This window comes from Phalaenopsis equestris, unplaced genomic scaffold (genome assembly GCF_001263595.1).
Source record: "Phalaenopsis equestris unplaced genomic scaffold, ASM126359v1 Scaffold000006, whole genome shotgun sequence".
NCBI classification, from domain to species: Eukaryota; Viridiplantae; Streptophyta; class Magnoliopsida; order Asparagales; family Orchidaceae; genus Phalaenopsis; species Phalaenopsis equestris.
The window spans coordinates 910,779-924,137 of NW_018164448.1; the positions used below are offsets into that span (position 1 = coordinate 910,779).

Here is a 13,359-nt window from a genome sequence, read left to right on the forward strand (position 1 = left end):
CGGTGGTGGTCTAGTAGCTCACATTGAAAGAGAAAACACCTTGTCATTATTGCAAGCTCACTTCTTCTGCCCTAAACTCCGGCGGGATGTATCGAGATATGTGGAAAATTGTCAAAAATGTCAAACTTACAAGGGATCTTCACAAAAACACTGGTCTATACAAACCATTATCAATTTCGGATTCGATTTGGAAAGATTTAAGTCTTGACTTTTTTTGGGTTGCAGAAAACAAAGCATGGGATGGATTCTATAACGGTAGTTGTGGATAGTTTTTCAAAAATATCACATTTTATTGCTTCTAAGAAAACATTCGCCGCACTTATTGTGGCAAGCGTTTTTTTCAAAGACATTGTTGGATTGCACGGCATACCTCAAAACTTGCCCTTTGATCGTGATGTCAAATTCGTAAGCCATTTTTAGAGAGAACACTTGAAGCAATTTCAAATCAACCTTAAACTGAGTTCAGCTTATCATCCCCACAAACAGATGACCAAGCGAAGGTTACCTATAGAACACTTACAAATATGATTAGGTGTTTGGCTGACGAGCGACCAAAGAGATGGGATGAAATCTTAAATCTAGTTGAATTCACCAATAATTCTCTATGGTGAACCATTCCACGAGTCGGGCTCCGTTTTATATTCATTATACTAGGCCTCCCAACCATATCGTTGATTAGCAATCGACTTCACTCCCAACCATATTGTTTATACTAGGTTTGTTATACCAAAACAGAACAGTAAAGCTACTAGTCAATTAGCAATCGACTTCATTGCCATGCTTCTAAGACATCTGCCAGAAACTTACTGCCAGTATGATAAAGTACAAGTTACAAGTTGATAAACACCGTAGGCATAAAGAATTTAATGTCAACGACTTGGACACGGTTCCTCTACGCAAAGAGCATTTTCCAGCCGGCACTTATTCTAAATTGAAACCACAAAAATTTGGATATTTTCCTATCTCTGCTGAAATAAATGATAATGCCTATGTTATTCAACTGCCACCGGAACTCAACATCTCCCCAACATTTAATGTGGTTGATATTCATCCTCCTGCTCATGGCCAAACCCAAGTTTTTGAACTCGGGACGAGTTCTTCTGATGTGAAAATCAACAGATGCAACAGGCTTCAACTTATTCTTACCTAATTGCCAATATTTTTTTTAGTTAACTCCACTTTTAGTATTATTAAATAGATGCTTAGTGAATATACATTTTTTGTTACGTATCATGACTGTTCTACCCAGTGGCAATTTTTCCTTCTTTGATAGAGAGAAAGTTCTCTTTCCAGTTACCTTTTTGGTGCTCTTCTTCATCCTTGTTGCAGCTGGCTGCACCATTATCCGTCTCTTCTATTAATATCGTAAAATTTTTAATCACTTCAATCACTTAATCAAACTTATTTGGACTCAAATTAAATCACTTCTGGTGCCTTTGGATGCCTTATCAAGACCACCATTTTGGATATAAAGTCTCTGAAATCAGAATTCATATGACCACAAACTTATTTCAAAAAATTTCTAAATTAAAAATTGCATCAAAATGTATGCTTAATTGGATAAATTTTCACGTCTCAATAATAAATAAGTCAAATCTAAAGATAATTAAAATTTTAATATAATTTTGTCAGGATCATAATGTTGATCGAGATGCATTAATGTTTCATAGTATTTAAATGCCGGAAAAAAAAAACTAATTTTTATGTCAAAATCAAAAAGAGGATGATTTATTATTTATTTAAAAAGCCTACAACACCAAACCATCTCAAAATTAAAAATAGGAAAACTCTCCACTCCTGATGCAAAATACGCCATCATCTGACAATTTCAAAATAATGTGAAAACAAAAAGAAGTTATCATTATAACGAAGAGATTGAAACAGGCATCAGCCATCAGCTTAATTTCCCATTCTCCAGAATCCATTTCTTTACCTTTCCTGAACAGTCCCCGTCCAATTTCTCATATATAATCTTGAGCTTTGTATAGGCCAGGAGCAGATATTTGTCAATGATATCTTCGTACTTCTCATATAATACAGGGATTGTCAAAATTACAGCCAGACCTGAAAAAAAATAAAGCATGATAGTTTATGTTAAATGCGAAACCAGACCATGGTGGAGGATCCAAGGAATTTTAGAAATAAACTCTCAGAATAAAATAAGAACCAACCCATCTGAATAAATCGCATTATCAACGCATAAAAGGTCATACCGTAACATGCTAAAAAGTTTAAAATACATGCGATTGGAATTTTGATTGTAATATTAAATGAAAACATAAACAAAGAGAGGGAAATCTTTTCTTCATGTTTTGATGTTTTAGAAGGTACATCTACTTATAAGGAATACCATATCCTAAACAAGGAAATTACCTAATTGCGTACAGCTATTTCCTCTTATATTACATAGCTAATTATGCAAAGATTTGTATAGCTACACAATAATCAATAAAAGAAAAAAATATTAATGTTGTAAATCAAATTGAATTTTCAACATTAAAGCAGAATTTTATCGAGACAGCTGAATTTTGAATCTCATATGTATTTTTAAATTGGGGAATTTACACACATACCACAGTTATGTATTTACAAACCCAACATCTAAACATTTATATTTACAAGCATACCACACAAATCATTAACATCACATAAAAAGTACCACCATCATTAGTTTTTTAAAAGTGAAATAAATATTTTCATGCATAGGTTTACGACACCAAGATGTCATAAATGAAAATACCAAACTTTAGGTGTTGGAGAAAACATAAGGGCTCTGGTATACATGTAAATTTTTCTTTTAAATTTGATGTGATTGCGTCGTAGAAGGTATTTTAAAGCATAATTAATAGAGATTGGTTCAGATTATTTTATTTACTTCCATAACACATGAATAAAGCGAAATTTGCATACCGCACAATTCTTATATATTTACATGTCAAACACACAAATTTTAAAATTTACACTTAATAACGTCTTGGTGTCATATACCTATGCATGAGAAGGTGCATTTCACTTTTAAAAAGCTAGTGATGATGATATTTTTGATGTGATGCTAAATATTTGAGTGGTACGCATGTAAAAATGAATGTTTAGGTGTTAATTAATGTGTAAATGAAGAACAATTGCGAAGTATGTATGTAAATGCCCCTCAAAGAAAGATTCCAAGCTAATAGTAATAAACATGTTCTTAATTGGGAATAGAAATACAGTAAAGGGAAGGAATTGGTGACTTGCCGCTGTACGATAAGGTAAGAAAATCAGTCCAACTGCTGACAACAGAAATTAGCCATAGGCATGCCACAACCTTACAAAAAAGGTTTGGATCTCTGCCAAGTGCGATATCTCGGGAAGCAGAAAGAATACTGTTTATCTTGGTTCGAAAAAAATCTGCTGCAAGATTTGTCGCCTCTTCAGTAATATGCAACTCTGGTAAGGGTGGAGGTGGCCTGCGTTCAAAACAAACTATCAAGAACAATACCAATTAATTTGGCATTATAATCTTAAGCATTTTGGAGTAAAGATATCTATTTATGCAACTAAAGAACAAGCAGGAACTTTTCTTTATAAAGAAGATCAGAAAATCATATTAGGAGAGCATGAGGTGTTGAAATGTGAAAAATCGGCTTTTTATATTTATAAACATTCATATTTATAAATTAACCACCTAGGTGATTTTTTGAACTACCGAACCAATGTATTTACAAGTTCCATGATTAACTATTGAGAATTTGATAAAAATGAAAAATGGATGAAAGAGAGTGGATGATTTGTAGATAGCAAGTTTTGAATGGTCTGCATGTAATTGTCCTATTTTATATTATGCATGTTCATTAGAAGCATTACTAGAGATATTCCAAATTCTCTGGAAAAGGACAAATTTTAGAGTTTCTCTACCCGTTAAAAAAAAGATTTAATGAGAAGAGTACTACTATAAAGATAAGACTTCCCAAATTAAAAGATATGAGATGACTTAATTTTATTGATGAAAAATGAGTATAAATAACAATTACAAGACTTACTGGTAAGGAAAATAATAAAAACATAATACAGTAGAAAAGGAAAAGAATAATAACAAAATATAAGAGGCAGCTAATCCCTCTAATTTAAGGAGAGAAATAAATAAAGATTATCAATATCCCTCATATAAATATAGAGTTATATCAAATATGGAATATAATAATTAGTATTTTCGAGATCTTTCAACACTCCCCCTCAAATTGGGTTGTACATATTATACATGTCTAACTTGTTACATAATTCTTCAAAGTTGATTCTTGAGAAAGGCTTAGTGAGGATATCTGTTGTTTGATGTCAGAAAGGAATGTATGCAAGTTTAACGAGTCCTCTCTCAATGTTTTCTGAGATGAAGTATCGATCGATCTCGATGTGTTTCGTTCTGTCATGGTGTACTAGATTCTTTGTGGTTGCATAGTTGTCGCATTGTAGTTTGACTGTTTTTTCCATTAGCATTCTGAGTTCGCTGAGTATTCTTCGAATTCACATTCCTTCGCAGATCCCGAGTGCAAGAGCTCTAAATTCAGCTTCAGCGCTGCTTCTTGATACTACAGATTGTTTTATGTTTCTCCAAGTGACTAGGTTTCCCCAGACATAAGTGCAAAAGCCGGAAGTCGATTGTCGGTCTGAGACATCCCCTGCCCAGTATGCGTTTGCATACACTTCTATACTTCGATCCTTATTCCTTTGAAACAGTAGCCCTTTGTCTGGAGTCATCTTGAGGTATCTCAAGATTCTATAGATTGCATTCATGTTTTTTTCTGTAGGGCTGTTCATGAATTGGCTAATAACACTAATAGAAAAACCAATGTCGGGTCGTGTGTGTGAGAAATAGACGAGTCACCCCACGAGTCGCTGATATTTCCCCCTATCCACAGGTGCGCTATTTTTCTCAATGTCGATCTTCTTGTAGAGATCCAATGGAGTATCGACGAGTTTGCAACCGAGCATATTTGTTTCCTTCAACAGGTCTAATCTATATTTTTGTTGTGACAAATATTCCTCGTTTTGATCGAGCTAGTTCTATGCCGAGAAAGAACTTTGGGTTTTCGAGGTCTTTGATTTCGAATTCCCAAGTGAGAAGCTTTGTCAGATTTGTGAGTTCTTCTTCGTGATTTTCAGTGAGGATGATATCGTCGACGTATACGATTAGAATTGCAATCTTCTTTTGCTTCTTTTCGGGAGAGGTTTTCACGAATAGAATATGATCTGTCTGATACTCAGTATACCTGAGTCTTGTCACTGATTTTGTAAATCTATCGAACCATGCTCGGGAAGATTATTTGAGGTCGTACAATGATTTTTGGAGTTTGTTGACTTTTTTGCTTGGAAAAGTTGCTTCAAGTCCGGGAGGTGCTTCCATATAAACTTCTTCTTCCAAATCGTCATTTAGGAAAGCATTTTTCACGTCGAGTTGATGTAGCTGTCAGTCTTCATTTACCACAAGTGAGAGAAGGATTCTGGTTGTGTTAAGTTTGGTCACGGAGGCAAATATCTCTTGATAATCAATACCATAGGTCTGTGAAAAACATTTTGCTACGAGATGTGCTTTTAATCTCTCAATTGTACCATCTGCCTTGTATTTAACTTTGAAGATCCATTTGCACCCGATTGCTTTCTTTCCCTTCGACAAGTCTGAAACAGTCCATGTACCATTCTTTTGTAGAGCTCTTACCTCCTCATTGATGGTCGTTTTCCACCCCAGGTGTTTGAGAGCTCCATCAATCGTGTTTGGGACTTGTGTATTGTCGAATGCAGTGACATAGGCTCGGTAAGCTGAAGATAGTCTTTCATAGGACACAAAGTTGAAGATCGGATGCATCGTGTGTTTGTACCTGAGTGGATGATGGATGGACCTAACACCTTTCCTTAAAGCAATTGGAATGTCGGAGTCATCAATCATAAGTATAGTAGATTCATGCTCAAGTGTGTTCGTACCTGAGTAGATTTCTTTAGGAGTTGGTTCCGGTTCTGACCCTTAGATTGGTGCTAGATGTGTTGGGTGATCTATGTGTGAGTTGGACACTTGAGGACTAGACGGAAACTGATTGTTAGGTACATTTTCACGTGAGTTGGATGAACTTGCTGAATCCGAGTCAGAAGATAATCCGAGTCAGAACGAGTCAGAAGATAATAAGTTCGGTTCAAGGGACAAGGATTTGTTGTGTGGTGGTATGAACTCGTTGTCCCCCCAATACTGATATTCCCTTAAAGCCTCTCCCTGAATATTAGAATTGTAGTAAGGCTGATTTTCAAAGAAGGTGACATCTATAGTGTTGTAGGTTTTTCTTGTGAGAGGAGAGTAGCACTTATACCCTTTTTGAAGAGGCGAGTAGCCGAGGAAAATATAGTTAGTAAATTTGGGGTCAAGTTTACTGCGATTATGTGAATGAATGTGAACAAAGGAGCAACCAAAAACTTTGGTAGGTAGATTTTGGAAAATTGCCTTGGTGTGGGGAAATGATTTGAGAAGGAATTTGACTGAACTTTGAAATTTAAGGACCCGAGAAGGCACCCTGTTAATGAGATAGGCTGCAGTGGATACAGCGTCACCCCAAAAAACCTTAGGCACGTTAGAGGAAAACATGAGGCAGGGGGCCACCTCGAGAAGGTGGCGGTTCTTGCGTTCGGCGATCTAATTCTGTTGAGTGTCGACGCAAGAACTGAGATGGAGGACGCCTTTAGATGAGAGATAAGAGTTGAGGACGGAAGCAAAGTACTCCTTTGCATTATCAGTCTTGAGTGTCTGAATGGAGGTTTAGAATTGTGTTTGGATCATTGAGTAAAATTGTTCAAATATGTGACCGACTGCAAAAATTTATCTTTCATAAGAAATAAACACATTAGTCGAGTGTGATCATCAATAAAGAAGACAAACCACCAAGTCTCGGTAAGGGTTGTAACACGGGATGGGCCCCAGATATCGCTGTGAATGAGTGCAAAGGGCCGGGAAGAGGTGTAACCAACACGTGGAAATGACTTGCGAGTGTGTTTGGTAAGTTGACAAAATTCACATTGAAAAGAACAAACATCTTTATTGATAAATAAATTTGAAAATAGTTTTGCAAGATACATAAAATTTGGATGGACGAGGCGAAAATGTCATATCATGATCTCGGAATCTTTATTGACACTAGAATTGAAGACAGAATGATGGTTAGACAAATGTCCGCAGCGAGGTCGTGGTGGTGAAGTACCGTTGATGACGTAGAGACCCGAGCACATCTCAACATTTTCAATCGTCATCCCCGAGTCCGCATCCTGAAATTCACACATGGCAGGGAAAAATTTAGCAATACACCTCATATCACTAGTCAACTTTCCGATGGATAATAAATTGCAATTTAGAGTAGGAACATGAAACACATATCGAAGTAGAATGTTTTGGGTAATGCGCACAGAGCCAAAACCAGTGACTTTGGAGACAGAGCCATCGGCAACGCGGATGGTGGCGTTGTCTTCGCACGACATATTATAGTCATGGAGAAGGGAGGCATCGCCAGTCATGTGATGAGAAGCGTCGGAATTGATGATCCACTGACCGAGGGATCCTTAATTGACTGTGAAGGCATGGTAGAACGTACCTTGATGCGCGAGCAGGCTGGTGATTGGGTCGGGAACAGCCAAATCAGATGGTTTGCTGATCAGTTTGTGCAGCAAATCTAGTTGCTCTTTGCTGAATGGACTGGGCGTTGATGCAGGAAGGTCATCGGCACGGGCGTTGTTGGCACGGGGAGCGCGAACAGACCGAGGCTTCCAATCGGCTGGCTTTTCATGAAGCACCCAACACGTGTCTTTATTATGGTCTGGTTTGCGTAATGGTCGCACCAGGGACGGCCTTTGCGTGATGGGTTGTCGTTGTGTCGAGACAGAGGAACCCGAGCTGCAAGGGCGAAGGCGTCAACGGAGAGATTGGGCGAGGTGGAGATAGGTCCAAGCATGATTTTCTGGAGGCTTTCTTCGTGGCGAACCTCGAAGAACCTCGAAGAAGGCCTCGCGAATGCTCGGTAGTGGTTTGAAGTTTAATACACGAGAGCGGACATGATCGAGAGAGTTGTTGAGGCCGATAAAGAATTTGAATATCCTTTTTTGCTTGAAGATCTGACGGTATAAGTTGGAGTCCGGAGTGCATGACCAGGCATGGACTTCATACACGTCAACCTGCTGCCAGTAACGTAAGAGGGCATTAAAATAATGAGTCACAGATTGATCACCTTAGCGAAGATCGTGGATGATTGACTCGATCTCGAAGAGCTTGGATGTGTTATCTGAGTGAGAGAAGTGAGAGTATGTCTCTCGAGCATCGAGCAGCATCCCGAATACTATTGGTCGTGCAGTAGAGAAGAAAATTTTCGCCGATGTCGTTGGTCATGGAATTGATTAACCACGACATGACCAAGTGGTTTTCTGCATTCCATGTCCAGAATTTTGGGTCATCCTTGGTCAAAGCGACGGCATCACCGGTGATATAATCATCCTTGCCTCTACCGTAGATAAACATGACGGATTGGGACCACAAGAGGTAGTTTTGGCCGTTGAGTTTGTGGCCAGTGATAAGGGAGGAAATGCAATTGATTCCGGTTGGAACAGGGGCAGATGAGACGGAGGATATTTCTTGGGAGGAAGAAGAAAAAGTCGTCATACCGAAGAAGATTGGTATGACTCTGATACCATGAAAAGATATGAGATGACTTTGAAACTCTGATACCATGAAAAGATATGAGATGACTTAATTTTATTAATGAAGAGGGGTATAAATACTTATTACAAGACTTATTGGTAAGGAAAACAATAAAAACATAATACAGTAGAAAATGAAAGGAATAATAACAAAATATAAGAGGCAGGTAATCTCTATAATTTAAGGAGAGAAATAAATAGAGATTCTCAAGATCTCTCATATAATTTATAACATTCTAAATATAGAGTTATAACAAATATGAAATATAATAATTAGTATTTTCGAGATCTTTCAACAACAAATGAACAAGAATTATTTAGAATAATATAGCAATAATCTTCTATAATAAATGACTTATTCATATGTTGCACCCCTCATAAAGTTGTACTGCTTATGTTTGTCAAAGTTTGCGTGAATATGCTGAATGTCTTTTCCTTTGTTTTCATTCCAATAGATAATAGTTTGTGCAATCTATTTTAGATACACAATAAAGTGCACAATCTAATTTAGGTAGTTTAATAGTACATATTCCTAATTTAAATATTCAGCTAAAAAGAAAGAATTCATGCAATTAAAATAAGGAATTTAATGCAGCACTGTAAAGAATGAAACTTTTTATTCTGTCTGATTTCATTTACTTTTGATTGATATCCCCCCTCAAATTGATCTTGGCTGATTAAGAAGCACCAATTTGCAGACAAGAAACTGATGACGCTGTCGAGAAAGAGTCTTAGTAAATATATCAGTCGTTTTAATATCAGAGGAGATATGAGGAAGAGATATAACACTATTCTCATAGGCTTCTCGAATGGAATGACAGTCTACTTCAATGTGTTTCGTGCTCTCATGAAAGACATGATTAACAGTAATCTGGATAGTAATAATATTATCTGCATAAAGAGAAGTAGGCTTAAGTTGAGGAAAATCAAGCTCAGCCAACAAACCCCGAAGCCAAATGAATTCAGAACAAGCAGAGAACATGGCGCGATATTCATATTCAGTAGATGACTTAGACACTCGATCTTATTTTTTGCTCTTCCAAGAAATTAAAGAGTTGCCGAGAAACGTGCACCAACCAATGATAAATCAACGTGTATCAGAACAACTAGCCCAATCGGCATCACAATAGGTTATTAAGCTAATAGGAGACTCGACAGAAAAGAGCAAACCACGATGAGAAGTACATTTCAAATACCGAAAAATACATCGAACTACAGCTAAATGAACATGTATAGATGTCTGCATAAATTGACTAACTTGTTGCACGACAAATAAAATATCAGGACATGTAGTCAGATAATCGAGACTCCCAACAAGTTGTCGATACAGAGATGGATCAGATAGAAAGTCACAATCATTCTGTTGATATTTAACATTTACTTCCAAAAGAGTATCAGCAGGGCGACCATCTTGGAGACCAGCCAAAGCAATGAGTCTCTTAGTATAGTTGTGTTGATGAAGAAAAATAGCGGGAGAAATATGAACCTCAAGTCCTAAGAAATAAGTTAATGACCTCAAATCTTTCATATGAAAAGAACACTGAAGACGCTTCTGTATCTGAGACATCAATTGAATATCTAATCTTGTGATGTCAATATCATTAACAAAGACAAATAACAAAAAAATTCACTTATTAGTCTAGTAAAGAAATAATGATGAATCATACTGACTTTGAATGAAAGAGAAGCTAAAAAGAGTATTACGAAACTTTTCAAAACTTTTCAAACCAGACCCGTGGAGCCTGTTTCAAACTTTATGGGGACTGTCTGAGCTTACAAACATCATGTGAGGGTGTAAAAAACAAGCCTGGAGGATGAGTCATATAGACATCTTTGAGGTCCCCATGTTAAAAAACATTCTTAACATTCATCTGTCGTAAGAACCAGCCTTTAGATTCAGCAATAAACAACACAAGTCGGGCAGTTTTCATCTTAGCCACAGATGCAAAGGTTTCTTCATAATCAATTTGTATTCCTGTAGATTGTCAAGAGCTACCAATCTTGTCTTATATCTGTCAAGAGAGTCATCAGATCGGAGCTTAAGAGAATAAACCTATCTACAATCAATAGGTTTAACATCTGCAGGACATGAAACAATATCCCAAGTGTGATTGTCTTGAAGTACCTGAAGTTCCTATTGCATGGTTTTGATCCAGTAAGTTTATTTAGCAGCCTGAAAATAAGAGGTAAGAATAGTAGTATTAGTTAAAATTACAGAATACCCATATCTGTCTGGAGGACGAATGCGCCGAGTTGATTGTCGAAGAATTGTTGGAGCAATTTCTGGAGCAAGGTCGGGGAGAATTGAAGGTGAAGGGGCCAGGCATCATTTGCAGACAATGTCAGGCTTGAACCGTTTATCAGAAGAAGAATTATCAAATTGTGGAAGTATATCTGTGTCCAGCGTCGAAAGATGATGCTGAAAATAGTATTCATGTTCAAAGAAAATCACATCCCGAGAAATATGTCATCGATTATTAGTTGAATCATAACACACAGTTTTTGTGATTATGACTGTAAACCATAAAGACACATCATACTGACTGGGCTCCCAACTTAGACATTCATGAGCAGGTAGATAAACAATGCAAACACATCTGAAAGTATGTAGCATATGATAATTATGATGTTTATAAAAAATCGAAAGTAGAGAGAATCATACTTCAATTGTTGAGATAGTAAACGATTAATGAGATAAATTGTAGTAAATAAAGTTTCACTCCAAAACTTAGCTGGAGCAGAAGATTCTAACAGCAATGTGCGCACTGTATCCAACAGATGTTGATTTTTTCGTTCAACAACTTCATTCTGTTGAGGTGTATAGAGACATGAACGTTGTGAAACAATGTCTTTGTCATGGAGAAATGATTGAAACACATGAGACATGTATTCATCACCATTTTCAAACCGTAAGGTTTTAATACAAGCGAAGAACTGAGTTTCAATAAAGAGTAAGTTAGTAGATAATTTAGGAGAATCCAAGACATGTATGAAAGAGGAGTTAATATCACCAACTGTCGCAATTAGAATATTATTTCCATCGGCAACCTGAATATGTTGAGTATCAGTATACGGTCGTTGGTTATGCAATAAATCAATTGTGTCAGTCATATGATTTGTGACGCCTGAATCAAAAAACCAAGAAAAAGAAACAGAGGTAATAATTTTACCTTTCCCTTGAAAACCGAGAGCAGAAAAGGCATAGAGAATCATCTGTTGAATCATATCTTGTGTGAGAACAGATTGATTATTGCCAGCAACTGTGGATGTCGAGCCACGATTGTGAGTGTCGGATACCGTGGCATGAAGTGTTTGTGGTTTGCGTTTCTCGGGTCTAATAAGACACTCCTTAATATGGTGTCCTTTTTACTTATAATAATTACATAACTTATCACCACAATTGCATGCAATATGACCAAATTCTTTGCAAATGTAGCACTGCATTGTTCCCTTCCCTTTGGTTTGAGCAGCATATACAATATTAATTATTTCTGATAATCCACCTGCTGCACTAATAGCAGTTTGTGTCGTCAATCTTTGTTCTTCGCGCAGTAATTCACCAAAACAGACATCCAAACAAAGAAGCGGATTTTTGTTCAGCAATCAAATTCATGTCTGAGATTCATTAAAAATTGATCACGGCGGCTCTCTTCATGAATAGTATGAAGACTAGCTAAGTTTTAATTTGACACAATAGCATAGATAATGTCAGAATATTCGCTCCATAAATTTAGAAAGTTAGAATAATATTATTCAATTGAGAGATTACCTTCACTATAATTACTCATATCAAATTTCAATTGAATGTGTTTTGCAGTATTATCTTGATAGTAAACGCACTTCAAGTATTCTCACATTTATTTAGCCGTGTCAAATGATAGTAAATTGTTCACCATGTGAGCCTCAATAGATCCCAAAATTTAGGAAACAATCCGAGAATCCTTTGCTTCCCATTAACCAAGAGCTTTCGGCTTAGTAGACGCTGGAGAAGACCCATCAATATGACCCCACAGCTTCATCCCTTTCAAGAATATTTTGAGCTGAAATTCTCATGCAGCATAATTCTTTCCCATAAATATAATAGCTAAGATTTCAGAAGATCCCGATATTATTTTATGCAAACATTTATGAAGTTGACATCATTACTTGAAAATTTTAATCCTCGTCAACGGCGCCAAAAACTTGATCCGTACAAAATAAGTTGTGAAAAATATATATAAGTATAGACAATTAATAATGAGATTTTACGCAAGTATCGTATTGTTATCAAGTAATAATGAACTTTCTATTTAAACCCCAAATATCGATCCCGCGAGGAATGTTTAAATTTGAAATAATAAATTAACTAGGAAATTCACAGAAAGTCAATCGAAATCACTGTTACTAATTTCGAATGTTGATATATTATCAGAACTAAATTACTAAACTATTAGCAAAACAGAAATGCAAATTTTAAAATGAAACTACAAATTTACTAAACTATGTTTATGTAATAAAGATTTCTTATATGAAAAATATTTTTCCCACTACAATGAGGTTCTGATGAAATGAGATAAGATACATGGTTTAGATATGTATTGTGTCAAATAGAAACAATTTTAATTCTCTACCCTGATTTAGTGTTATAGAAAATCATTGGTTAATCTTAGGTTTAGTCCCTAAATT

At 36.3% G+C, this 13,359-nt stretch overlaps 1 protein-coding gene across 1 annotated transcript in view; it reads right to left on the bottom strand.

Annotated features, from left to right (window-relative positions):
- Positions 1 to 1,752: 1,752 nt before the first annotated feature.
- The window catches only part of LOC110018234 (reticulon-like protein B12), an 18,355-nt gene continuing 6,748 nt past the window's right edge, over positions 1,753 to 13,359 (bottom strand). The window contains exons 3-4 of the mRNA XM_020715499.1: positions 3,235 to 3,446; positions 1,753 to 2,064 (exon numbers count right to left, since the gene is read on the bottom strand). Coding sequence (XP_020571158.1) covers positions 1,895 to 2,064; positions 3,235 to 3,446 — 382 coding nt within the window. The 3' untranslated portion in view covers positions 1,753 to 1,894. The remainder of the gene's footprint in view (positions 2,065 to 3,234; positions 3,447 to 13,359) is intronic.